The sequence below is a fragment of the Neopelma chrysocephalum genome, unplaced genomic scaffold (genome assembly GCF_003984885.1).
Source record: "Neopelma chrysocephalum unplaced genomic scaffold, ASM398488v2 Primary Assembly neopelma1_96676, whole genome shotgun sequence".
NCBI lineage: Eukaryota > Metazoa > Chordata > Aves > Passeriformes > Pipridae > Neopelma > Neopelma chrysocephalum.
In genome coordinates this window covers 18,470-39,693 of record NW_020925321.1, presented here as the reverse complement: position 1 = coordinate 39,693, position 21,224 = coordinate 18,470, and the positions used below count along the sequence as shown (strand labels likewise).

At 52.0% G+C, this 21,224-nt stretch overlaps 2 protein-coding genes across 2 annotated transcripts in view; both read right to left on the bottom strand.

Moving 5' to 3' along the window:
- Positions 1 to 217: 217 nt before the first annotated feature.
- LOC113981595 (olfactory receptor 14J1-like) lies at positions 218 to 1,177 on the bottom strand (the record flags this gene model as incomplete). Its single annotated transcript, XM_027709039.1, is given in 2 exon segments — positions 218 to 262; positions 265 to 1,177. Coding segments are annotated over 2 exon segments (958 nt in total), but the record flags the coding sequence as incomplete, so codon positions are not given.
- An 8,513-nt stretch (positions 1,178 to 9,690) lies between these two features.
- LOC113981593 (adenosine deaminase-like) overlaps positions 9,691 to 21,224 on the bottom strand; it is a 16,888-nt gene continuing 5,354 nt past the window's right edge. The window contains exons 3-11 of the mRNA XM_027709037.1: positions 18,103 to 18,225; positions 17,831 to 17,974; positions 16,913 to 17,028; positions 14,558 to 14,691; positions 12,902 to 12,973; positions 12,535 to 12,636; positions 11,726 to 11,793; positions 11,197 to 11,326; positions 9,691 to 9,988 (exon numbers count right to left, since the gene is read on the bottom strand). Coding sequence (XP_027564838.1) covers positions 9,887 to 9,988; positions 11,197 to 11,326; positions 11,726 to 11,793; positions 12,535 to 12,636; positions 12,902 to 12,973; positions 14,558 to 14,691; positions 16,913 to 17,028; positions 17,831 to 17,974; positions 18,103 to 18,225 — 991 coding nt within the window. The 3' untranslated portion in view covers positions 9,691 to 9,886. The remainder of the gene's footprint in view (positions 9,989 to 11,196; positions 11,327 to 11,725; positions 11,794 to 12,534; positions 12,637 to 12,901; positions 12,974 to 14,557; positions 14,692 to 16,912; positions 17,029 to 17,830; positions 17,975 to 18,102; positions 18,226 to 21,224) is intronic.

The window sequence follows — 21,224 nt, the reverse complement described above, 5'->3', positions numbered from 1 at the left end:
AGTACATTTGCCAATTTGTACAGCCTCTGGGACGGGCTAGGAAGGCAAACACTGAATTGAAAATGGTGTTTATATATGTATCTTTATATATATATAAAAGATTTTCTGTTGTGAACAAATTGTCACAAAAATAACACCCCTCCCAGGAGCAAAAAATAGAGAAGATATGGTGAGCCTTTATTGAAGTCCATAACAGGATTGGCCTTTAATGAGGTACATAACATGCAGAAGAGGGAGAGTTTATTGCTTCTGAAAAACACTTAGTTATGAGTTTCCTTAGGGCATTCTTGATTTCCTGGTTCCTGAGGCTATAGATGAGGGGATTCAGTGTTGGAGACACCACTGAGTACAGAACTGACAGAATAAGATCCAGGGATGGGGAGGAGATGGAGGGAGGCTTCAGGTATGCAAAGAATAAGGTGCTGCTAAACAGGGAGACCACGGCCAGATGAGGGAGGCAGGTGGAAAAGGCTTTGTGCCGTCCCTGCTCAGAGGGGATCCTCAGCACAGCCCTGAAGATCTGCACATAGGAGAAAACTATGAAAACAAAACAGCCAAATATTAAACAGGCACTAACCATAATAAGCCCAATTTCCCTGAGGTAGCCTGAGTGTGAGCAGGAGAGCTTGAGGATGTGTGGGATTTCACAGAAGAACTGGCCCAGGGCATTGCCCTGGCACAGGGGTAGGGAAAATGTATTGGCTGTGTGCAGCAGAGCACTGAGAAACCCAGCGGCCCAGGCAGCTGCTGCCATGTGGGCACAAGCTCTGCTGCCCAGGAGGGTCCCATAGTGCAGGGGTTTGCAGATGGCAACGTAGCGGTCATAGCACATGATGGTGAGGAGGGAAAACTCTGTTCCAAGAAAGAAGACAAGCAGAAAGACCTGTGCAACACATCCTGCATAGGAGATGGTCCTTGTATTCCAGAGGGAATTGTGCATGGCTTTGGGGACAGTGGTGCAGATGCAGCCCAGGTCTGTGAGGGAGAGGTTGAGCAGGAAGAAGCCCATGGGGGTGTGCAGGTGGTGGTCACAGGCTACGGTGCTGAGGATGAGGCCGTTGGCCAGGAGGGCAGCCAGAGAGATGCCCAGGAAGAGCCAGAAGTGCAGGAGCTGCAGCTCCCGCCTGTCTGCCAATGCCAGGAGGAGGAACTGGGCCATGGAGCTGCTGTTGGACATTTACTGCCTCTAGACATGGGGACCTGTTCAAATAGGAAATAACAGTGACAAGTTAGGGCAGAACATCCTGAGAAAAACACAAAGCCACTTTCCAACACCCCTCTCACTGCTCCATTGGTTTTCCTTCAGCTCCATGGCTGGAGCCCTGGGTGGGGCTCACTACATCTTCCATGAGGAGCAGACCCTCTGCCCACTGGCTGTGAGGGCTCAGCCCTGCTCTGCACCGGTGGGGTCATGGGCATGGTGGGCACAGGGGCCCGTCCTGATGTTCAGCTGTGTCAGATGAAACTGCTCCCACTGCAAAACAGCTTGTCAGCATCTGCACTCCCAGTTTGTGAGAAAAAGCAGGACAGCAGAAGGCAGTGTCACAGGTTTGTTTTGTTTGCCTTTTGTTTTTTTTTTAGACTCCCTTCATCTCTCCTGAGGAGTGTTCCTGGATGTCAGAACCCCTCAGCACTTCTGATGCACTCAGGGACAACAGAGCAGGTCCTGCCAGGCAGGAAGATTGTCTAGGACTTAGTGCCGAGTGAGGGGAACTGGTCTGTCCCTCTCTCTTGTTCCCAACTGCCCTGGCTTTGCTTCTTCCTGAGATGGACATTGATCACACTCCCAGTTTGGTCTGAAAAGCCGCCAGACACTGTTGAGAGCAGAGGGATCCATCCCAGACCCCTCAAGGTCTCAGCCTGTCTCAAGGGCTCAGCACCACACTTGGAGCCAAGGACACCCGTGGCTCATCTCCCCAACCCAACAGCATCTCCCGGCCTGGGCACAGCATCTCTGCCCCTCTCCCCTGGGGCTTTCAGAGAACACAGCTGTGCTGGGAGGATGATTTGCATTCTCGAGGGCAGCTCCCAGCTTGGAAGGACACCTCAGAAAAGAGCCAAGTGTCCTAATGACGGGGTCTGATTGAGGGAAAAAGAGCTCCTTACCCAGGCCCACAGAATTCACTGCCCACACCCCACAGGGCAGAGGACAAGTGGAATGTCTCATTCCCAGGGACACACCTGTCATAGGGGAATGCCAGGATCAGTGTTGGACTGTGTAGCTTGAACTCCCCTGCCCAGTGAGCCTGACTGAGAGAAGGAGGGAACAACCTCAGGACCAGGGGCAAGCTGAGAACCAAGGAAATGCACAGGGAGGGTCCAGCTGGGAGAGGCCAGGGCAGAGCCCACTGGGCACTCAGGGCAACGTCACCCTGAGCCAGCTGTGCCACCTCCCAGACACCAACAGTGCCAGCAAGTTGTTCTCAGCCCTGGGCAGCTCCTCAGAGTTCCCTCTGAAACTCAAATCACCAGGCATGTGGCTTGAGAGCTTGAGAGAAATCCCTCCTTGGACCTTCCCCTTGAAGGATCCCCTGCAAAATATCCTGGGGTGCTCTGGTTCTGTGAGCAGCCCTGACCCATGAAACTCTCACTTGATAGCAGAAGAAACCTGCCCTGCACTGCCAGGCTTTGCTCTTTCCACCCCCAGCCCCTGCCCAGCCCTGAGGGAGCTCCCCAGCCCGGCTGAGAGCTGCCCCTGGTAGTGGCAGAGCTCCTGCCCCGGCACAGCCCTGGGCTGCAGGACCCTGCTCTGCAGGACAGCTTGGGGCAGCCTGGGTGGCACAGCCTGGCTTCACAACCCTGCAACCATCCCTGGGAGAAGGGAACCCTGCTGGGCTGTGCCTGGGATGGTGCAGCAGGGAGTGGGATGTGCCAGCGTTAGGAGATCTTTGCACCAACTGCAGACACATTGCCCTTCATGCTGACTCACCGTGAGGAAGCCTGGAAAGATTCCTCCTGCAGTGGATCTTCCTCTCGACTTCCCTCCCAGCCCAGGCTGTGTGTAACCTCTCTCTGCCTTGCTTTTGTGCCCTGGGTGCTGCAGGCAGTGCCCTCAGCCCTGCTGGGCTGTGCAGAGGAGCTGCTCACCAGCAGAGCTGTCTCTTTGAAGCTCTTCTTGCTTGCCAGGAGCTCCCTGTGTGCCAGGAGCCCGGCCCAGCTCAGCAGCACAGCAACAGCCCCAGGCATTTCATGACCCTCGGGGGAGTTTGGCATTGTTTACATGAGACTCAGTCCCTGAGAGGAAGTTCAAACAACTTTTCAGGAAGTCAAAGTGAGATGGAAACACTAAAGTTTCTTGTAGTGCTAATGGGTCTCACTGAGGGACACAACTGAGAACGTGTCCCCAGGTTCCAGTTAGAGCAGAAAACTGCAGACAGTGATGACAAGGATGGACAAGCAAGGGAAAGGTGGCTCTACTGCTGAATAAACAGTGACTTGTTTCCTTAATCCAACGGACTAAGCCCTGACCCCCCAGCCTGTGGGAAGGCAGATCCTGTCCCTGCCTCATTCCTCAGGGCTCTTGCTGGGGCACTGGGATGTGGGATGTGCAATGCCAAGGGCAGGACCATGGGGTGGCAGCTGCCAGGCTGCTGAGCAGGGACAAGGAGGCCATGAGGCCCCAGGGCTGCAAGGGCCACTTGTCTCCTCCTGGCATCAGGGGCACAGACAGCAACCATGGCCAAAGGTTTGCAGAAGGTGGCTCTGGCAGGGCCTTTCAGCTTCTCCCCATCCCTGTCTCCTCTCCAGCCCAGGCTGTCCTACGGTGTCCATGCCCTGCCCCTTTCCCTGCAGGCTGTTGTCATCCCCCCGGCTGCCCCACCTGGCTGGCACCTTCCTGCACTGACATCTCTGCGTCCTCCCTGGCTCTTCCTGCACACACAAAGCCTTGGGCTCATCCAGACTCCTCCTGGGTGACGTGTTGCAGCACATTGTTTTCCATGGAGTGAAATTCCTTTTTCCTCATGTCCACTCGGGACCTCCCCAGCTGCACTTGGCATTAATTCTTTCTTTCTCGTGCTCTTTTCTGCTCTGACAGAAGGATCCACCATCTCTAAATCCACCCTTCAAGCCCTCTCTAGGCTATCCTGCACTGTCCTCAGTCTCCATACCATCGAGGCCACTGCTCCTTAGACCCTCTCTAGTGGTCATGTGCTTGAGACCTTTGAGATCTCTGGGCACTCACTAATGTTTTTGCAGATGAAAATGTCATGCTCATAGTCTAAGGAAATCACAGTTACCATGACAACCAGCACACATTCTCATTAGCATTGTCAGTTACCATGGCAACCATCATACGTTGCCATTGCTATGGTCCGTTACCATAGCAACCATATTACATTCCTGTTTCTATGGTCAGTTACCATGGCAACCATCATAAATTCCCATTACTATGCTAAGTTACCATGGAAACCATCATACATTCCAATTGCTACAGTCAGTTACCATGGCAAACAGCATACAGTCGTGTTGCTAGAGTTGGTTACCATGGCAACCATCCCACATTCCCATTGCTATGGTCGGTTACCATGGCAACCAGCATATATTCCCATTCCTATAGTTTGTTACTATGGCAAACATCATACATGCCTATTGCTATGGTCAGTTACCATGGCAACCATCATACATTCCGGTTGCTAGAGTCGGTTACCACGGCAACTATCATACTTTGCAATGCTACGGTCAGTTACCATGGCAACCATCATACATTCCCATTGCTACGGACGGTTACCATGGCAACCATAATACAGTCCCATTGCTATGGTCGGTTACCATGGCAAACACCATACATTCCCATTACTGTAGTCAGTTACCATGCAAACAGCATACATTCTCCTTCCCATGGTCAGTTACCATGACAACCATCACACAGTCCCATTGCTAAGGTCAGTTACCATGGCAACCATCATACTTCCCATTGCTACAATCGGTTACCGTGGACACCATCAGACATTCCCTTTGCTACGGTCGGTTTCCATGGAAACCATCACACATTCCCATTGCTATGCTTGGTTACCTTGGCAACCATCAGACATTCCCATCACTATGGTCAGTTACCATGGCAACCATCATACATTCTTGTTCCTACAGACGGTTACCATGGCAACCATCAGACATTCCCATTGCTAAGGTCAGTTACCATGGCAACCATCACACATTCCCACTGCTAAAGTCAGTTACCATGGCAACCATCATACTGCCCGTTGCTACAATCGATTACCATGGCAACCATGAGACATTTCCATTGCAATGGTCTGCTACCATGGCAACCATCATACATTCTCATTGCTACGGTCAGTTACCATGAAAACCATCATACATTCCCATCGCTACAGTCAGTTTCTGTGGTAACCTCTTGGTTGCTCTTGGAGACAAGCAGATGCAGATGACCCTCCCTGTTGTCCACCAACCTGCCAGCTGTGCTCTAAAGACCTGTGTCCCAAGGGCTGTCTTCACCAAGACCCTGCACAAACCTCTGGGACTCTTTGCATCCTGTCCTGGTGCCTTTCCAGTGAATTCCACGGTTATCAAAGCCAACTTCAATGGGCTCTTTGTCTCACACCACAATGTCACCCAAACCAGTCTCTCCTCTGACCCTCACCCACAAAAGTTCACCCAATTTCTTCATTCCCTAGAGCAGCTGCACAGGTCCAAGAAGCTCCTTCCCACTGAGGACACCTCTCTCCTACTCTTTCTCTCCTGTGTCTCCTTGGCCTTCTCTCCCAACCCATCAGAGCCCTGCAACCTGGGAACTGTCTCAGCAGGCCTGGGCTGTTATTGCCTGTGTGCTACAGTCAGTTACCATGGCAACCATCATACATTCGAATTCCTATGGATGGTTACCATGGCAACCATCATATGTACCCATTGCTACAGTCCATTACCATGGCAACTATCATACTTCCCACTGATACGAGCAGTTACAATGGCAAGCAGCATACATTCCCATTGCTACGGTTGGTTACTATGGCAACCATCATACATTTCCATTGCTATGGTCAGTTACCACGGCAAGCTTTAGCATTCCAATTGCTACAGACGGTTACCATGGCAACCAGCACACATTGCCATTCCTACGGTCAGTTACCATGGCAAACAGCACACACTGGCGTTCCTACAGTCAGTTGCCATGGCAACCATCATACCTCTCACTGCTACCGTCAGTTGCCATGGCAACCATTACCCATTCAAATTGCTACTGTAAGTTACCATGGTAACCATCAGAGATTCCTAATCCTATGGTCAGTTACCACGGCAACCATCCTACATGCGCGATGGTAACTCGGTTACTATTGCAACCAGCATACTTCCCACTGTTACAGTCAGTTATCATGGCAACCATCATACATTTGAATTGCTACGGACGGTTACCATGGAAACCATAATACAGCCCCTGTGCTATGGTCGGTTACCATGGCAACCACCATACATTCCCATCGCTATGGTCAGTTACTATGGGAACCTCTTGGTTCCTCTTGGACAGAAGCAGATGCAGATGAGCCTCCCTGTTGTCCACCAACCTGCCAGCTGTGCTCTAAAGGCCTGTGTCCCAAGGGCTGTCTTCACCAAGACCCTGCACAAACCTCTGGGACTCTTTGCATCCTGTCCTGGTGCCTTTCCAGTGAATTCCACGGTTATCAAAGCCAACTTGAATGGGTTCTTTGTCTCAATCCACAATGTCACTCAAACCACTCTCTCCTCTGACTCTCAACCACAAAAGTTCACCCAAGTTGTTCATCCCCCAGAGCAGCTGCACAGGTCCAAGAAGCTCCTTCCCGCTGAGGACACCTCTCTCCTGCTCTTTCTCTCCTCTGTCTCCTTGGCCTTCTCTCCCAACCCATCACAGCACCAAAACCTGGGAACTGTCTCAGCAGGCCTGGGCTGTTATTGCCTCCAAGTGGAAGGAAGAGAGACTTGGGGCTGCAGCTCCTCCTGCCTGTGCCCCACACGCAGGGCATTGGGGCCTGTCTGTCTGCAGCCCCTCAGTGGGGGCACCGCGGGTAAGAACAGACTTGCAGTGGGGAAAGCTGCTCTGAAAGCCCCGAGAGCTGGAGTGTGCAGATGCTTTGCTGACAATGGCCTTGGGGGTGGACGTGCTGGGACTCAGGCCCAGGGGGAAAATCACAGGCCTGATCCCTGAGGAGATCAGCACATGCTGCTGAAATGCTGGGGGAGAGCAGAGCCAGCAGAGGGAGGAAACAAGTGTGGACAGCCTGGGCTGATGTGCTTTGGACTCGTGCCTGGCCCGGCCTTGGCTGGGCAGAGAAGGGACAGCCTTTGTGTCCCTGCAGGGCTGGGATTCACTCCCTGCCCCAAAGGCACCCAATGTGTCTGAGAAGCCCTGGGTGGTGCCTGTCCCACAACTGCTGGGAATGGGGACGGGCTTCCTGCACAGGCCCTGTGCTGTCCATGGCAGCTGCTGCACTTGTGCTGCAGAGCCCTGGCACCTCCCCTGGCACTACAGGCCCCTCTTTGGCTGTTCAATCCAGGCTCAGCTGCCCTGAATCAGGTTCAGCATTGAAGGGATGTCCAGGAGACCACTGCCATTGTACTCTGAGGACATGTAGAAAATACCCTGATAAAGAACAGCAGAGAGACCTCTCTCCCTGTGCCACCTGACTCCATTTGGTCACCTGAACACCTCTAGGGGCTGCCCTGGACAGAAGGAACAGTGACAGGTTCCCCTGTCCTACATGTGGGCACCTTCTGCCACTGAAGTTGGCCAAAGCAATGTCCCAGCAGCCTCCAAGAAGATCCCACAGCTGCTGCCCTGTCCGTAGGAACTGCTGCATTGGAGCCTGCAGTTCCCAGCAGGAATCTCGGTCACCTCTGGCCCCTCAGAAGGAACCCAGGGTTTGTGTCCCAGCAGGTCACTCCTGGCTTTGGTCTTCCTTCATTCCCATGGCAGCTGGGACAAGGAGTCACCTGCAGGGGCCTGTTTTGGGCCCACTGAAGTGGGGCAGGAGGAATCCCAGCCCATGGGGGTTGTGGAGGGAGCTGAGTGTCCTTCTGGCCCCAGGTCTGCAGAGCCACAAGGAGACACCTTTGTTGACTCAGCTGAGTCCCTTCCCTCAGTGCAGGTGAAGGAGATCCCTCCTGGGCACTGTCTGGGTTTCCTGTCTAATGATGGGACATGAATAGGGGACTGTTGAACTTGACTCTGTGTCTGTTTGGAGAAATGACAGTGCTGAAAGTGTCTGAGCCCAGCTGAGAGAAGGAACTGTAGCGACCACGGGGTCGCTGGCCTTTATGTAATAAAGAAATCATGTATGCTCTCTGTGAGATGGTAATCAAAGAGGTTTTATTTGAATTCGGCACTTCCATTTATACCCTGATAACACGTGACCTCTAACCAATAGGATTGTCTGTCTCTGCGCATGTCCCTTGGCTTCCCTGCCCTCGGTGCCCTCCTCCTGCACCTTGGGACATGCCTCCTACAAAATCACTCTCTCTTATTCATCTATCTATGTGTATATACGCACCACGTACTTCAGAGATGAGTATTTTACTCAGAAGATCAATATGGAAGCCCAGAAAGAACGGAAATACTCCCAGCACGCTGTTCCTGCTGGATGAGGCTGGACTGGTCCGTGGTCTGTCCGTGGTAATGGTGACCGCGGCCCCTTGTCAAAGGCAACTTTTTGGTACAGTATCTTTGGAGTAAGCATCTTGGCAGACACCTGGGATGCTAAAGCACACCACACACTCACATCAGAAAATGATGCTCTCTTCTCTGGATGCACAGCTGTATTGCTTATGGAGTAAAAACACTATTATGCACCAAAATCACTTAGGAATTTTCGGTGAATTTTTCTGTATAAATTCTCCACCAAACCAAAGATCTGACTTGGAGCCAGTGTTGTAGTTGAGTGAGAGAAGCAATCAGGTGGGACCCAAGTCAACACTGGGCCCTAGCTAATTTACTTTTTCAGCCTTAGGAGTGCCTAATGATTATGTCAAATCAGGAAGAGGGCAGAACTGTTAAACCAGCCAATTGACCATGGCTTCTCCAAGTCCTAAACAAAGATAGGGGAAGATCAAATTGCAGTTAGGAATTTTCCAGGATGAGTACAAAACTGGGAAAAGTCCCAGAAGGTAGATTTTGGCCCAAAATGGTAAAATTTTGTTCCAACTTCCTATGCGTGTGAGAGCATGGTTGTGGCCAGCTGTGAGCACTGCTGTCATCTGCAGTGACATTGGGAGGCCTAATACAGCTCTTGTCCAAGAAAGGATGCAAAAAAAAAATTATTTTGTTTTAAATGCCCTTCAGACCTATGTATAGGTAGGGGCACCAGCTTCCAGCTTGTTCTTGTTCCAGTCTTGTTTGTACAAGACTAACCCTGTGTAAACAGAGCTGTGACCAAACCTTCCAGCCCACAGGGACAGGAATAAAGCCTCTGTGTCTGAAACACCTGCTCACTCCCTGCCAGCACTAACACACCTCTTCCCTGCAAGGGTAAAGATTAACCCAGGCCACAGTCAGAGTTAAAGGTGGTTATTTCAGCACTGCAGACAAGGGCCAGGCAGGTCGGTGGGACAGGACAGGAAAAACAGGGAAAGAGCGGGGGGAAAAAAAGCAGGGGATGTTCTTCTGTTTGCATTTGCAGTACAGAAACACTGACAGATGGAGAAGGGAGTCAGGCCAGGAGGCAGATCCAGTCTGCTTGCACAACAACAGGATAGGAAGCTGGATACCTATTTGGGAGAGAGTTTGTGGGGTATAGGTGGGTGAATGTGATAGTCTGATTCTGATGAGCATTGTAAGGGTTAACACAGGGCTGCCAGGAATAGAGACCAACCCTGGGCACCTCCTCCCTGAGCTCCCACAGGCACGGAGGAGTCAGCACACGGAGAAGGGCCCTGCTCCACGCTGGCTCACAGGGATGGGTCACGATGTGTTGGGGACCATCCCATAGGCTTCATACAGCTTGTTGAGCAGCTCCTGCTTTTCCTTCTCAGGTAAGAAGCTGGATTGGGCTGCGTTGATGTTCTGGGGAAGAAGAGGGGGAACACAAGAGAGACATTAAAACACATCAGATGTGAACATCTGGCTCTGAGCAGCAACAGCTGAGGGAGAGTGTAAAGTTTCCACTCTCAGATTTATTTATTTCCATGGCCTTGTTTTACAGGGCAACTGCTCTGGCCCATCACTAGAGCAGTCCCAAGAGGAATGAGACAGGCACAAAGCAAATACTTTAAAGTCTTTAAATACTTTGGGTTTTTTGGGATATGCACTTCAGACCTGCTCCTACTTTCCTGACTCCCCTTCAGAAAAGAGCCTCTCCTGACAAAGCCATGGTGGCAGCCTGATGGGACACAGCCTGGCTCTGCAGTTCAGTCTGGTCACCTGTCTTGTGCAGGGACTTTTATTACACAGGAACAACGTGGCTTTTGCAAGAGTAGGAGAGGACAGCTGTGGATCCAGGATCCCAGAGCTCACAGCTGTCCCTGTTCCTCCTTCCAGACCCAGAGAGCAAGGTCAGTAGGAGAAAGGGATTTGTTCCACCAGACAGAGTTGAGAGGAGGCCTGATGCTCCTGCTCTTCCCAAGTCAAGTATCTTGGAAGACATGTAGGTGGAATTGCTCACCAGGACTTGACTCAAACCAGGAAGGTTCACTTGGTAACCAGGTAAGTCAAACCCCCAACAGTTACCCTGTCTTTCTGTCTTGGGTGGATAATTAGAAAATCAAGGATGTAAGCAAGAAACATAAATGACTGTGTGTGCCAAAACAGTGACCAGCAGTCATTTTGTTTCTAGCTCAGTTGTTGCATCCTCATGCTGTAAGTGGAAGAACTGCAAGCACTTTCGTACCTGCTGAATCTTGCTCATTCCTGGGCCAGGCCTTGAAATAACTGATCTGCAGTTCCAAATACAGGGGAAAAAAGCAGGAGGCACCTTCCTTTCCTGCTGCTCAGACCTGCTGTGAGACCTTCAGAGGACAATTTCCACTCTGACTGAGGCAGTCAGCCTGGGAGATGCAGCCCCTCAGAGCCCACCCTGTGCCCACACCCTGCTTCCCCACAGTGCTCCAGAACCCCCTCCAGCCAGCTCAGCACCCTCTCAGCCTCCTGCTTACAAGGCCAGGGCAGCATTTTCTGATTTCCATTAAAAATTCTTCAGCTCATAAAGAAAAACCGGCAGGTTGTTCTGGGCTGCACCAGGACAGCATCAGAGCACCCAGCCAGGGCTGACTCACAACTCTCTTGAACTCCTCTTCGGTGAAGCCCATGTATTCCTTGACCAGGCCATAATCCTTGTCAATGGTGGAGTTAAAGATGAGGGGGTCATCCGTGTTTAGAGAATAGTTGGCACGATCCTTCTTAAATCTGTAAGAAAATGGGGTTGAAGTGGTGGGTAAAGCACTGGATGTGACGCTGTGCAGTTCTCAGGGTGAAACGCAGTAAAAGCAAAGACCTCGGGGCTGTCCCTGAAGCTGGAACTGCTGGAGACAGACATGGAGTGTGGCTTCTGTCCCCACAGCTCTGCACTGACCTGCCAGTAGAGGCTGGGGTGCAGCACCTCATGCCCCACAGCTCAGAGCAGGAAGGACAGGACAGCCAACCCAAGGGACCCCTGCACCCCTCCAGCTGCACCAGCTCCCCCCGTGCCAAAGGACAAGGATGTGCCACATTGTCCTACATAATTAGATGGGTCTTAGCTTTTTAAAGCAGTAAAGCAAACCAAATCCTGGTTATTTAAGATTGCATATAATTGAGAAGTCTTACTGTATTACGGGGTGTTTGGTGAAGTCCGGAGAACATGCTCCAGTGAGATAACTGGACCAAGGGCAGACCTGTTTGGGGGAGTTAAGCATGAAAAGCAGAATCGAGCATGCAGATCTTAACCCCAGGTGTGGACACAGATAGCTCAGCACACTGGTAAAGCCAGGTATAGGCTTAGAGCTTTGTTCACAGCTGCCCCTCAGTGCTATTCTGATGGACCAGTGCACGTCCCAGGACACAGATGCAAAGAGCCCACAACCCACATGACAGCAGCAGGAGTCAGTGGGATGTTTCCCATGGCCAGTCAGTCACCAGCGATGTGCCAACCACAGTTAGGAAACCAATTAAGTATATACACACATATTCCATCTATTAGCTGGATATGACCATTCTGGGGAAAAGCCAAGGAAATCTGCACATGCACAGTAACTCCATTTCCACCCTCTAACCAGACTTGCTCTGGTACAGCAGCCTGATTTGTGGAAGGAGGAGCCTGTAGACTTGAGGTATATAAACTAGTGAATAATCCCTCCAGAATTTATCCTCGGCCACGCCAGAATCCATTCTTTCTGCTACGAGCCTCCCACAAGCTGCTGTGTGCACTGCTGCTCCTTGCAACAGGTTCCAGCAAACAGACAGGTGTTCCCACCATTTCTGCTGTGGAGCTTTGAGCATCTGAGTTCAGTGCAATGTTACCATACATGTGGTCAGCACTCGGGTGTCAGGTCGTGCCCCTGGCTGTAGCACAGCCCAAACAAGGGCTGGTTTTCCACTCAGACAGCAGCTGTCATGCTCCCACCACACATCCTTACCTCAAAATGCATCTTTGTTCTCAGCAGCTCCTTGTAGAGCTCAGGGTCCTCCAGGACATGGTATCCATGGCCAATGCGCTCGGCCTTCAGGACATAAACTGCCTAAAAGGAGCACAGGAGAACCACTCACAGCCTCTGAGCACCAGCTCGGCTCCTGCCTGCCCTGAGACCCCTGTCCCACCTCTGGGACAGCCCCACCACTGACCCTGCTCTAGGATGGCCCTTTCCAGCCACTGTGCCATGTCCCCAGTGTTTGCTGTGCTGTGGCTACAGAGAGGGCTGGCACACCTCTCTCCCTGGTGCAGGGGATGCAGGGCCGTTCTCAGCCCTGCCCCTCTCTCTGCCCTGACTCGGGAACTCCTCGTACCTCTTTGACCATGGCAGCAGGTCCGACCTCCCCAGCATGGACAGTGCGGTGAATCCCACATCTCTCAGCTTCCTGCAAAACAAGGGAGAACATCTTCCTGTCCCATCACCCGCAGCGAGGGCAGCAAACCCCTGGGATGGCACAGCAAGCAACAGGGCTCTGTGCCAAGAGCCCACAGGTCACAGGCTCCGCACTCCAAGGGCTGCAAGAGAAGAGCCACAAATTGAGACACTGAGAAATCCTGGTACCTTCTGCTGGAGCCCAGCCAGGCTCCTCAAGGGCTTTTTTGGGTGAGCTCATCACTGCCTCTTCTCCAGACAGCAGCAAGCTCCAAGCTCCCCTTCCTCCACCCACCTGTCCTTCTGCATGAACCTTGCAGCAGTTCCAGCCTGTGGAACTTCTACCTTTTTGGCCAGCTGCAGCCAGGTGGGGGAATTTAGAAGACCCCCCCAGGGCAGAGATGAAGAAATGCTCTGACACTGAGCACCTCCCTCCTGTAAGGGGCTGGGGTGGAGGCAGCCCAGCCGAGAGGACCCTGTGGGTGCAGCTTTTGGTGCAGCTCCATGACCAACCCGAAAAATCCTTTGCCAGGGTGGCCCAGAGGCCACCTGGGTTTTGGGAAGCCATGCAGCCTCGAGGGAAGCCTGGCTGCTGGAGAAGGGCCACCCATCTGGCAGCAGCAGGCAGGCTGCAAGCCCCATCCCGCAGCAGCCGCTCCTCACAGACAGTCCTTCAGGGCTCTGCACTCAGGAGGGATTTTCAGTTACTTAATACAGATGAGAGTGGGGTTTGCTTCAGCATCTCAGAGCCTGAGCGAGCCCCTGGCACAGAGACAAGATGCACCCTTCAGATGGAGAAGGCTGGACCTGGGTACTGCTGGCACAGCAGGGAGGATAAGACACATCTGCCCATCTGTTCATAAAACCCTGTGCCTGCATCTGGGTTTATAATCACTCTGTTCACCCAGCACAGCAGTGCAGGCAGACTTTGTATCAGCTCCCACTGATGGGGTGAAGGCCCCAGGAAGCCCCACGTGCTTTCAGACCTAAGCACTGCTTACAAACCACTGTCTTTTTTGCCAGTGGTGGTGCACAACCTCCTCCCCCACTGATGGAGGGGACTAACAACCCCAAATTCCCACTAGCAAAGAGGAACAAGACTTTCCCTTAGAACCTTTGCAAACGCTGAGGTCTAGTAAGAGTCTGGGATCAGGCTCCCGAAGCTATTACAGTGTTTGTATTTGAGATGATCAGATAAAAAACCCCTTCAAATGTGCAGCCTCCTCTCAGCTCCTCGGGTGATTTCTGGCAGACTGGAAAGGCCAGTCTCTTCCACCCTTGGCCATGGTTCCACTGAGCCCCAGGGGCTGACAGCAGCGGGGTGGGGGATGATCTGGGCTCCACGTCAGTTGTGTCACGTTCAGTGCTACAGAGTAGTGTGCCAAGCCCCAGCTCCAAGACCATGTTTAAGCAGTGATGCCTGCCTTTAATAATTTAGGAAATATAAACAAACATTTCTGTTTTTAATAGCTGCAACACATTTCTAAGTTGTCCCAGCCGTCTGCAGCTGGAAAAACGTGCTGCTTGTCCCTTCACACACATCCCCTCAATACGTATTTTTCTTGTAATTTCTTTTAAGAAGCTTAATTCCACAAACCTCATAAGCCTTCTTATGCTCAGAGTCAATCTCCACCTTTAGGGTCTCTGAAGGTTCACCTTCAGCCAGGTCAATGGCCACCACAGAGTCATTTCGATACTTCTTGCACAGCTCCACCACCTCTGGAGACCAGCCTGGAAGAGACAGCACCAGTATTTAGGAGGAAGCATTTTAATGAATAAATCCTGTTCCTATGACTAGAAGGCTAGGGCTATTTTCTTTAGTCTTTCCTAAAATTTGATGCTCCTAAAAGAAACTCCTAGAAAAGTCTGTCATCTTCAGGCAAATAAAAGCTGTCAACTGATCAGTCTGTCATCAAGGAAAGGGAAACCAAATGCATTCACCAGCTATAAAACTGCTCTTATCATGTTCTTCTGTTCACTTTGAGCAAGGGGAAAAAATAATTAAAAAATCCCCTCCAACCAGTGGTTGACTGCTGCAGTTGGCTTGAGGTAAGATGAACTGCATTGCCCTGAGGCTGTAACATGGTGCTTTGGAGAACTCCCTCAACTCACTCCTGAGCTTTCACCCCATCCCAGGCCGGGCATCTGTTGGATGTGTCGTGTTAAGGAGGAGTTTGGGCTAAGAGGGATCTCTGGGGTCCCTGTATAACAGTCAGCCATGCCCTGTTCTAGGGCATCCTCGACTTCCCCGGGGCAAGACGATGGATTCTACTTCTGGTGGGAAGGAGCTGAACTTTTATCTATTTGACATCAGAGAGAAAGAGAGTAACAAGTGGCTGACAATTACTTCAGAGCTCTCTCTGATCAGGACAGATAACGTCTGCTAAAGGAGGTTCATCTACCAGCTCACATAGCACTTAACCTTAGCAGAAAGGCCAAGAAACAGAGATAAACAGTAGTGTTAATAATTAACAGGCACCTGCTGTGTACATACAATCCCCAAACCATAGGAACACATAAGAGGATGTGTGCAATTTCATCTTCTTTTTGTTTTCATCAGTTCCCAACTCACTGGGTTAGAGCCACTATTTTACTACCAAGTTTAATTCAAGCTAGTTCTGGCTGGCATCTCTGCCTTTCTCTCAACATTCATTATTCACAGGGTAATTAATATCACAGGTGATATGCTGTGCAGCATATCCTGAACGTAGCACTAAAGACTCTTTACCAAGCACATTACTGGCTCTGGGTAACAGAGCTGGTGCCCTGGGATACAGGTATGAGAATGCCAACTCTGTTGCCTGCACAAGCAATCCCTCCTGCCACCTCCTGCCTCCTGCCATTACCACTCGTGTGCTGGCACACTGCAGATCAGGGTGACTGTGCCTTACAGCTTTCCAGTTTCTACAAAGAAAAGTGTTTTCTTCCCAGAAACCAGAAATGACAGGGTCAAGTTTTCAAAGTACTGTTTGCAGTTGGCTGTGCAGGTAGGAAAAAAACCACTCTCCAATCTCCTAGTTTCCAAGAATATAATTTTTCACATTTCTAGACACAAATTAACCATGTACTCATTAGGAAAAATCTTTCCACCATCTACCCTATTAAGCCTATATGAAACTGATGTGAGATATGAAGATACTCAGAGAAAAGTCTTCACATAAAACAGCTGCTGTCACACACTTTCTCTCTGACTGCTTTCTTCCCTGGAGGAAGGTCCTCACAGAACTCAGCAGCCCATTGAAATGCTGGAAATCAGGTTTCCTTCCTATTCTGGGTCACAGCACCAGTTACTGACCAAGTTCAGAGCTGCTGATTTTTTAAAAAACATTTTATGTATGTGCCTTAAGTATATTTGACTTGTGTTTTCATCTTAAGCCAGCAGAGACTGACTGCAGCCAGTGGATTCTCTGGCTGCCCCGTGATCCAGGCTAAGGAAGGAGCACATGCTGCTGTAGCAGCAGCACCATGAGCAGGGAGGTGTGAGATCTCAGTCCTCCTTCCATGACCATTTGCTCTCAGATCCACCAGACAGCACGGTAGATGCAAGTGCTCCTTGTGCCAATGGCTTTGACTGGCCCAAGGGGTGCTCTGGCCTTTGGGCAGGGAGCAGAGATCACAGCTGCCCAGGGCAGGGAGCAGAGATCACAGCTGCCCAGGGCAGGGAGCAGAGATCACAGCTCCCCAGGCAGAGGACAGACGAGCAAGATGTTTCACATACTGGTTATACCCACAGACCCCCCCTCTCTCATCCAGCAGACCTTTTTCCCACAGTGAAGGGAGCAGAGGACCCCCAGCAAGAAAGAACTCCTCCTCAGCACTGTCTGGTCCTGCATCAGACCCAGGGACCAGGGCTTTCCCCACATTTGTGCAGGGACCTGAACCCAGGGGACATCACCCCCCGCCACGCGCCAGGGAAGGGGAGCAGGGCAGCAGGGGAGCTGCAATTCATTACTTGGCATATGGTGCATGCAGCATAGAATAGACCTGGCTTTGATGTGGAAATCCCTTTCTCCATCCTGTAGTCCCTGATTTACGAGCTGAACGACTTCATCTGGAGTGAGGTCTCCCCTGCAGGGAAGAAAAGCCATCAGCAAGAGGGCAGACACCAGCCAGGGAGGCAGGTAGGAGACAGGCTGCCCAGGGCTCCACTCGCCTCAACATCCAGAGGCACCCGATGAGACCACCCAGAACTTACGAGCACCTTTTACACCCATGCCATGCCCACATTTACCAGATGTCGGGCACAGAAGCACGTGAAGATGACAGTATGATTTAGAAATGCCTCAGGGAACCAGGGGCAAATCCTGCCTAGAGGAAGCCCCTCTTTGCCAGAGCATCTCATTAGGGCACACAACTGCCTGCAGCCAGGCAGGGGCAAGCATGGGGCTCAATGCCCACCACAGCACATTTTGGAGGGGCCACAGAGTCCAGCACTGATTTAATAAGAGGTACACATCACAAAGGGGATGACATGCAAGGAAGGGATCGGATCACCAGCCCCCTCCAACGCCACCCACCATCTCTGCCAGGTCAAATTCCCATTTTGCAGGCAGTCCACATGTGAAAGCTGCTTTGCCTCGCACAGAGAACAGCTCCAGCCAGAAGGTTGAGCACAGCTGCCCTGCACATGCAGAATCCAGTGCCCAGAGCAAGGGATGTTAAAACACAGCAGCACGCAGAGGTATTTAAGATGAAAAACCCTACAGGTGGGAAGCAGAGGTGGAAGCATGCTGGTGCTCACTGCATGGGGGGAGAAAGGAGCTTTGATTACAGCAGGCTTTGGACACACAACTGCTGTCCAGAGTGAGCCATGCCTTCTCCATGCCCAACTGGCCACCCAGCAGCTCCCTGGCACAGCAGGATCACTCACTCAGCTTGTCCCCAGGGGATGGGATCCACGCCAGAGTTGGCCAGGAGGTGAGGGCTGTACCGGACCTCCACGTAGGCGATTCCTTCCTTTGCCTTCGTCTCCACGAACTCGTAGGCGATTCTCCTCACTGCCTCACGGTCACCCCTGCAGGGACAGCAGTGCGACCCATCACCTGGGACTGCCACCCCCAGGGCACACAGGGAACCTCCAAGGCTGAGCCAAGGGATGCTGCCAAGGGTTGAGGGGGGAGAAGCAAAAAGCAGGGTACTTACGCAATAGCGGGCATGTAGTAATTAAATTTCTCTAGAAATTGGGAAAGTGTCAGCGGTGTGTCATAGCTGACGTACTTCAGGAGCTCCTCAACAGTGTCGCCGGGGAGAGGGATCCCTCTTTTCCTGAAAATGAAGGCACGTGTTACTGACAGAGAAGGTATCACATTTTTGATCAATCCATTTCACACAGCAATCATATCCCGAGCTGGCAGCATCAACCACCGCTCCTTCACAGAGAGACACAGCACATGCTGTCCTTCCAAAATCTCCTCGTGGGTGCTGCCCTGAATCTCAGGGGGGAGGAAGGCAATCCAAAACACAGGCAAAGCACAAACAAACGGAAAGACAAGCCCAGACTGACCCTGCAGGAACACAGCCAGGGCACATTTTAAGCTTAAGAAGGAGTTCATCTAAAGGGGCTCTGGATTATTTCTTGGAATAATCCTAGGAATTACCAAAATTCTTTAGAAAAGTCAATATCCACTTATGCAGGCTCAAAGGTTTGAAAAATCGAGGAGATGCTCCAAGGCCTGGGATCATGCAGGCAGAAGTGTTGTGGCTCAGGGGTTCAGTTCCTGTGAGTGAGCTGGTTCCTGAGCCCAGCACTGTGGTGGCATCTTCTCTGACAGGGACACCTTCCACGCAGGAGCAAATGGCAACAACTGCTCTCACCAAAGGGATAGTGATGCTAAAGCCCATTTAAGTACTTCCAAGAGGGGAGAAGCCATTTTTCCCTGGAGCAGCTGGAGTACTGTGTGGGGGAAGGTGTCCCCAGGGCAGTGGGGCGACAGCCGGGCTGCCAGCCAAGGGTGCTGAAGGCTTCCTGGGCAGGCTTTGCCACCCCCACACTCTGGTACCTTGCACAAGCCAACATAAATTTGGAATAATAACTAGACATTTGTTTTTAATCCTCTTTCCTGCCACAATGAATTACAGCTAATTGGTGGATCTCTGCTAATAGAGACAAAACACCACAGACAGCTTTATTGTCTCCATGCCAGCAACCATTCCAGGGAGCCATGCAGGGACACAGTCCAAAGGACCCTGCTCCTGGGCTCAGTAAACATTGCTCCTTCCCCCCTCAGCCAGGAAGGAAACCAGCCCCACGCTCAGCCCTCACATGCAATCCGCACAGATTAAGTTGCTGGCACTCAGCAGGGAACACTCATCCTTGCCAAGGCATTGGTTTTCCTCCCTGCCTTGCCCTTTCCATGGCACTGACAAATCAGTGTCTGCCCTAGGAACCAGCATGCACCTCCCTCCACCTGCCCAGGGAAAGTTTCCTACAGCAAAGCCACTTCCCTGGCATTTTCCCGTGCTTCCTGAAGGATTGCCTCTGCACAGGCAGCAGCAGCAGTGCTTTGGGATGATCCGCTCTGGAGTCAGGTCTCTCGATGAGGAGGTCTGGTGGATCATGCCAGTGAGGCTCTGGGAGCTGCTGCCACCCCATCCAACCCTGCTGGTAGGTGGGATCCTTCCTGAGGCAAAGCTGCTCCAGGGAACGTGCTCGTGCCCACCAGCACCTCGGTGCCCTGCCCAGAGCCACCTCCAGCCATGGGCAGCACCACACACACCGTCCCACCTCGGACAGGGCAGCTTTCCTGGGGACACCCAGTCCCATGAGGGATCTGCCACGGCTCTAAACCCTCTGGCTGGGCAGAGGGGATGCAAACCCTGGCCCGGACCTCACAGAATTGGAAACAAAGTTTCTAAAAACCACCGAGTTCAGCAGTGCACTGCCCAAGGGACCTTGTGCATCCCAGCAGCTCGGGGTTATATTATGCCACCACCTGGCAAATGTATTTCCAGCTATTTACCTTTAAAAATAGACCACAAGCAGCCTTCTGTGCCCAGGGTGAGGTTATTAAGGCAGTCAGTCCCCTACAGCCTCCTGCACTGCCCCACTGCTTTTTTTGTGCGTGAGTGCAAGTTTTAGAGCTCACGAATAGCACAGCCTTGCTCCACCCGAGGGCTGGCAGCTCTGGGGGGTGCCAGGGCTGTTTAAAAATAAGAGGGAACTCGGCACACACACAGGCAATGAAGGTTTCTGCCCTAAGCAAGGATCCTGGCACAGGATCCCCAGACAGCCAGTGCCTCCTGGGCTTCAGGGCTCCCGCAGCCCTCCTCAGGGACTACACTGGCATTTTCCCTTTGCTGGCAGAGGGACCCAGCAGAGCCCCAGGGAGTCACCACAGACCCATCTGTCCCTTTGGACCTGTATTCCAGCTGTGCAGCCCACCAGCAGGAACCCTGACTCAGCTCAGTGCCAACATCCTGCAGTGAATGGGATGGGCAGCTCTGAGCCACCCTCCTTGCTCTGACTTCACTGCAAAAGGTATGGCCATGCCCTGCAGAAATAACTACTGTAGAAAGAATATTCCCCCTAGGACTGCACTGTCTTGGAGCCTGCTGGGCTCAAAGGATGCCAGAACCACTTCCCATCCTCCTCAGAACTGTTTCCTCCCCAAAGTACCAGAGTTGTGCCCGAGAACTGTTCCCTGAAATCCTTAAGCTCACAACCTTCTTGATCTGAGGGTATCAGTGACAGCTGGAAGAAATCTTGTTTATTTTGCCTGCAAGCATGGAGCCGGGTCCTCACAACAATTAATCATTCACCCAGTGCTTCCCACACCATCTACGCTGAAGGGAGAAGATGCGCATGGGCTCTGTCAAGGAAACAACCTCTCTCCAAGTCACTGCCAAGTGCTTCCCAGGGTCACCCACACACGAGTGTGACTCCCTGACTGCTGACACCAGGCAGACAGCCCGGGGTTCAAAGGCAGCAGGGCAAGGTGGGTTTTTCCTCCCAAACTGTGGAACAGCACCACCATCACCAAGACAACGCTCCCACCTGCTGTCATTTCACTTGTTTCTGCAATTAGGAACATGGAAAAAGGAATCAGAATACAGCTGCTCTGCCCTGTCCTGGCCATACTTCAAAGGCAGGCAGCTGTTTATGAGACACCTTCGGGGCTTTTCTCATGGTGGCTCCTCTTGGCTTGCCCGGCTCACAAACCCATGACCACCTTGCTCATGCTCCTGCTACCTGTGCAGCCCCACTGCCCTTTGGGATGCGCTCAGTGTCACCACACTGTGCAGCCCCACTGCCCTTTGGGATGTGC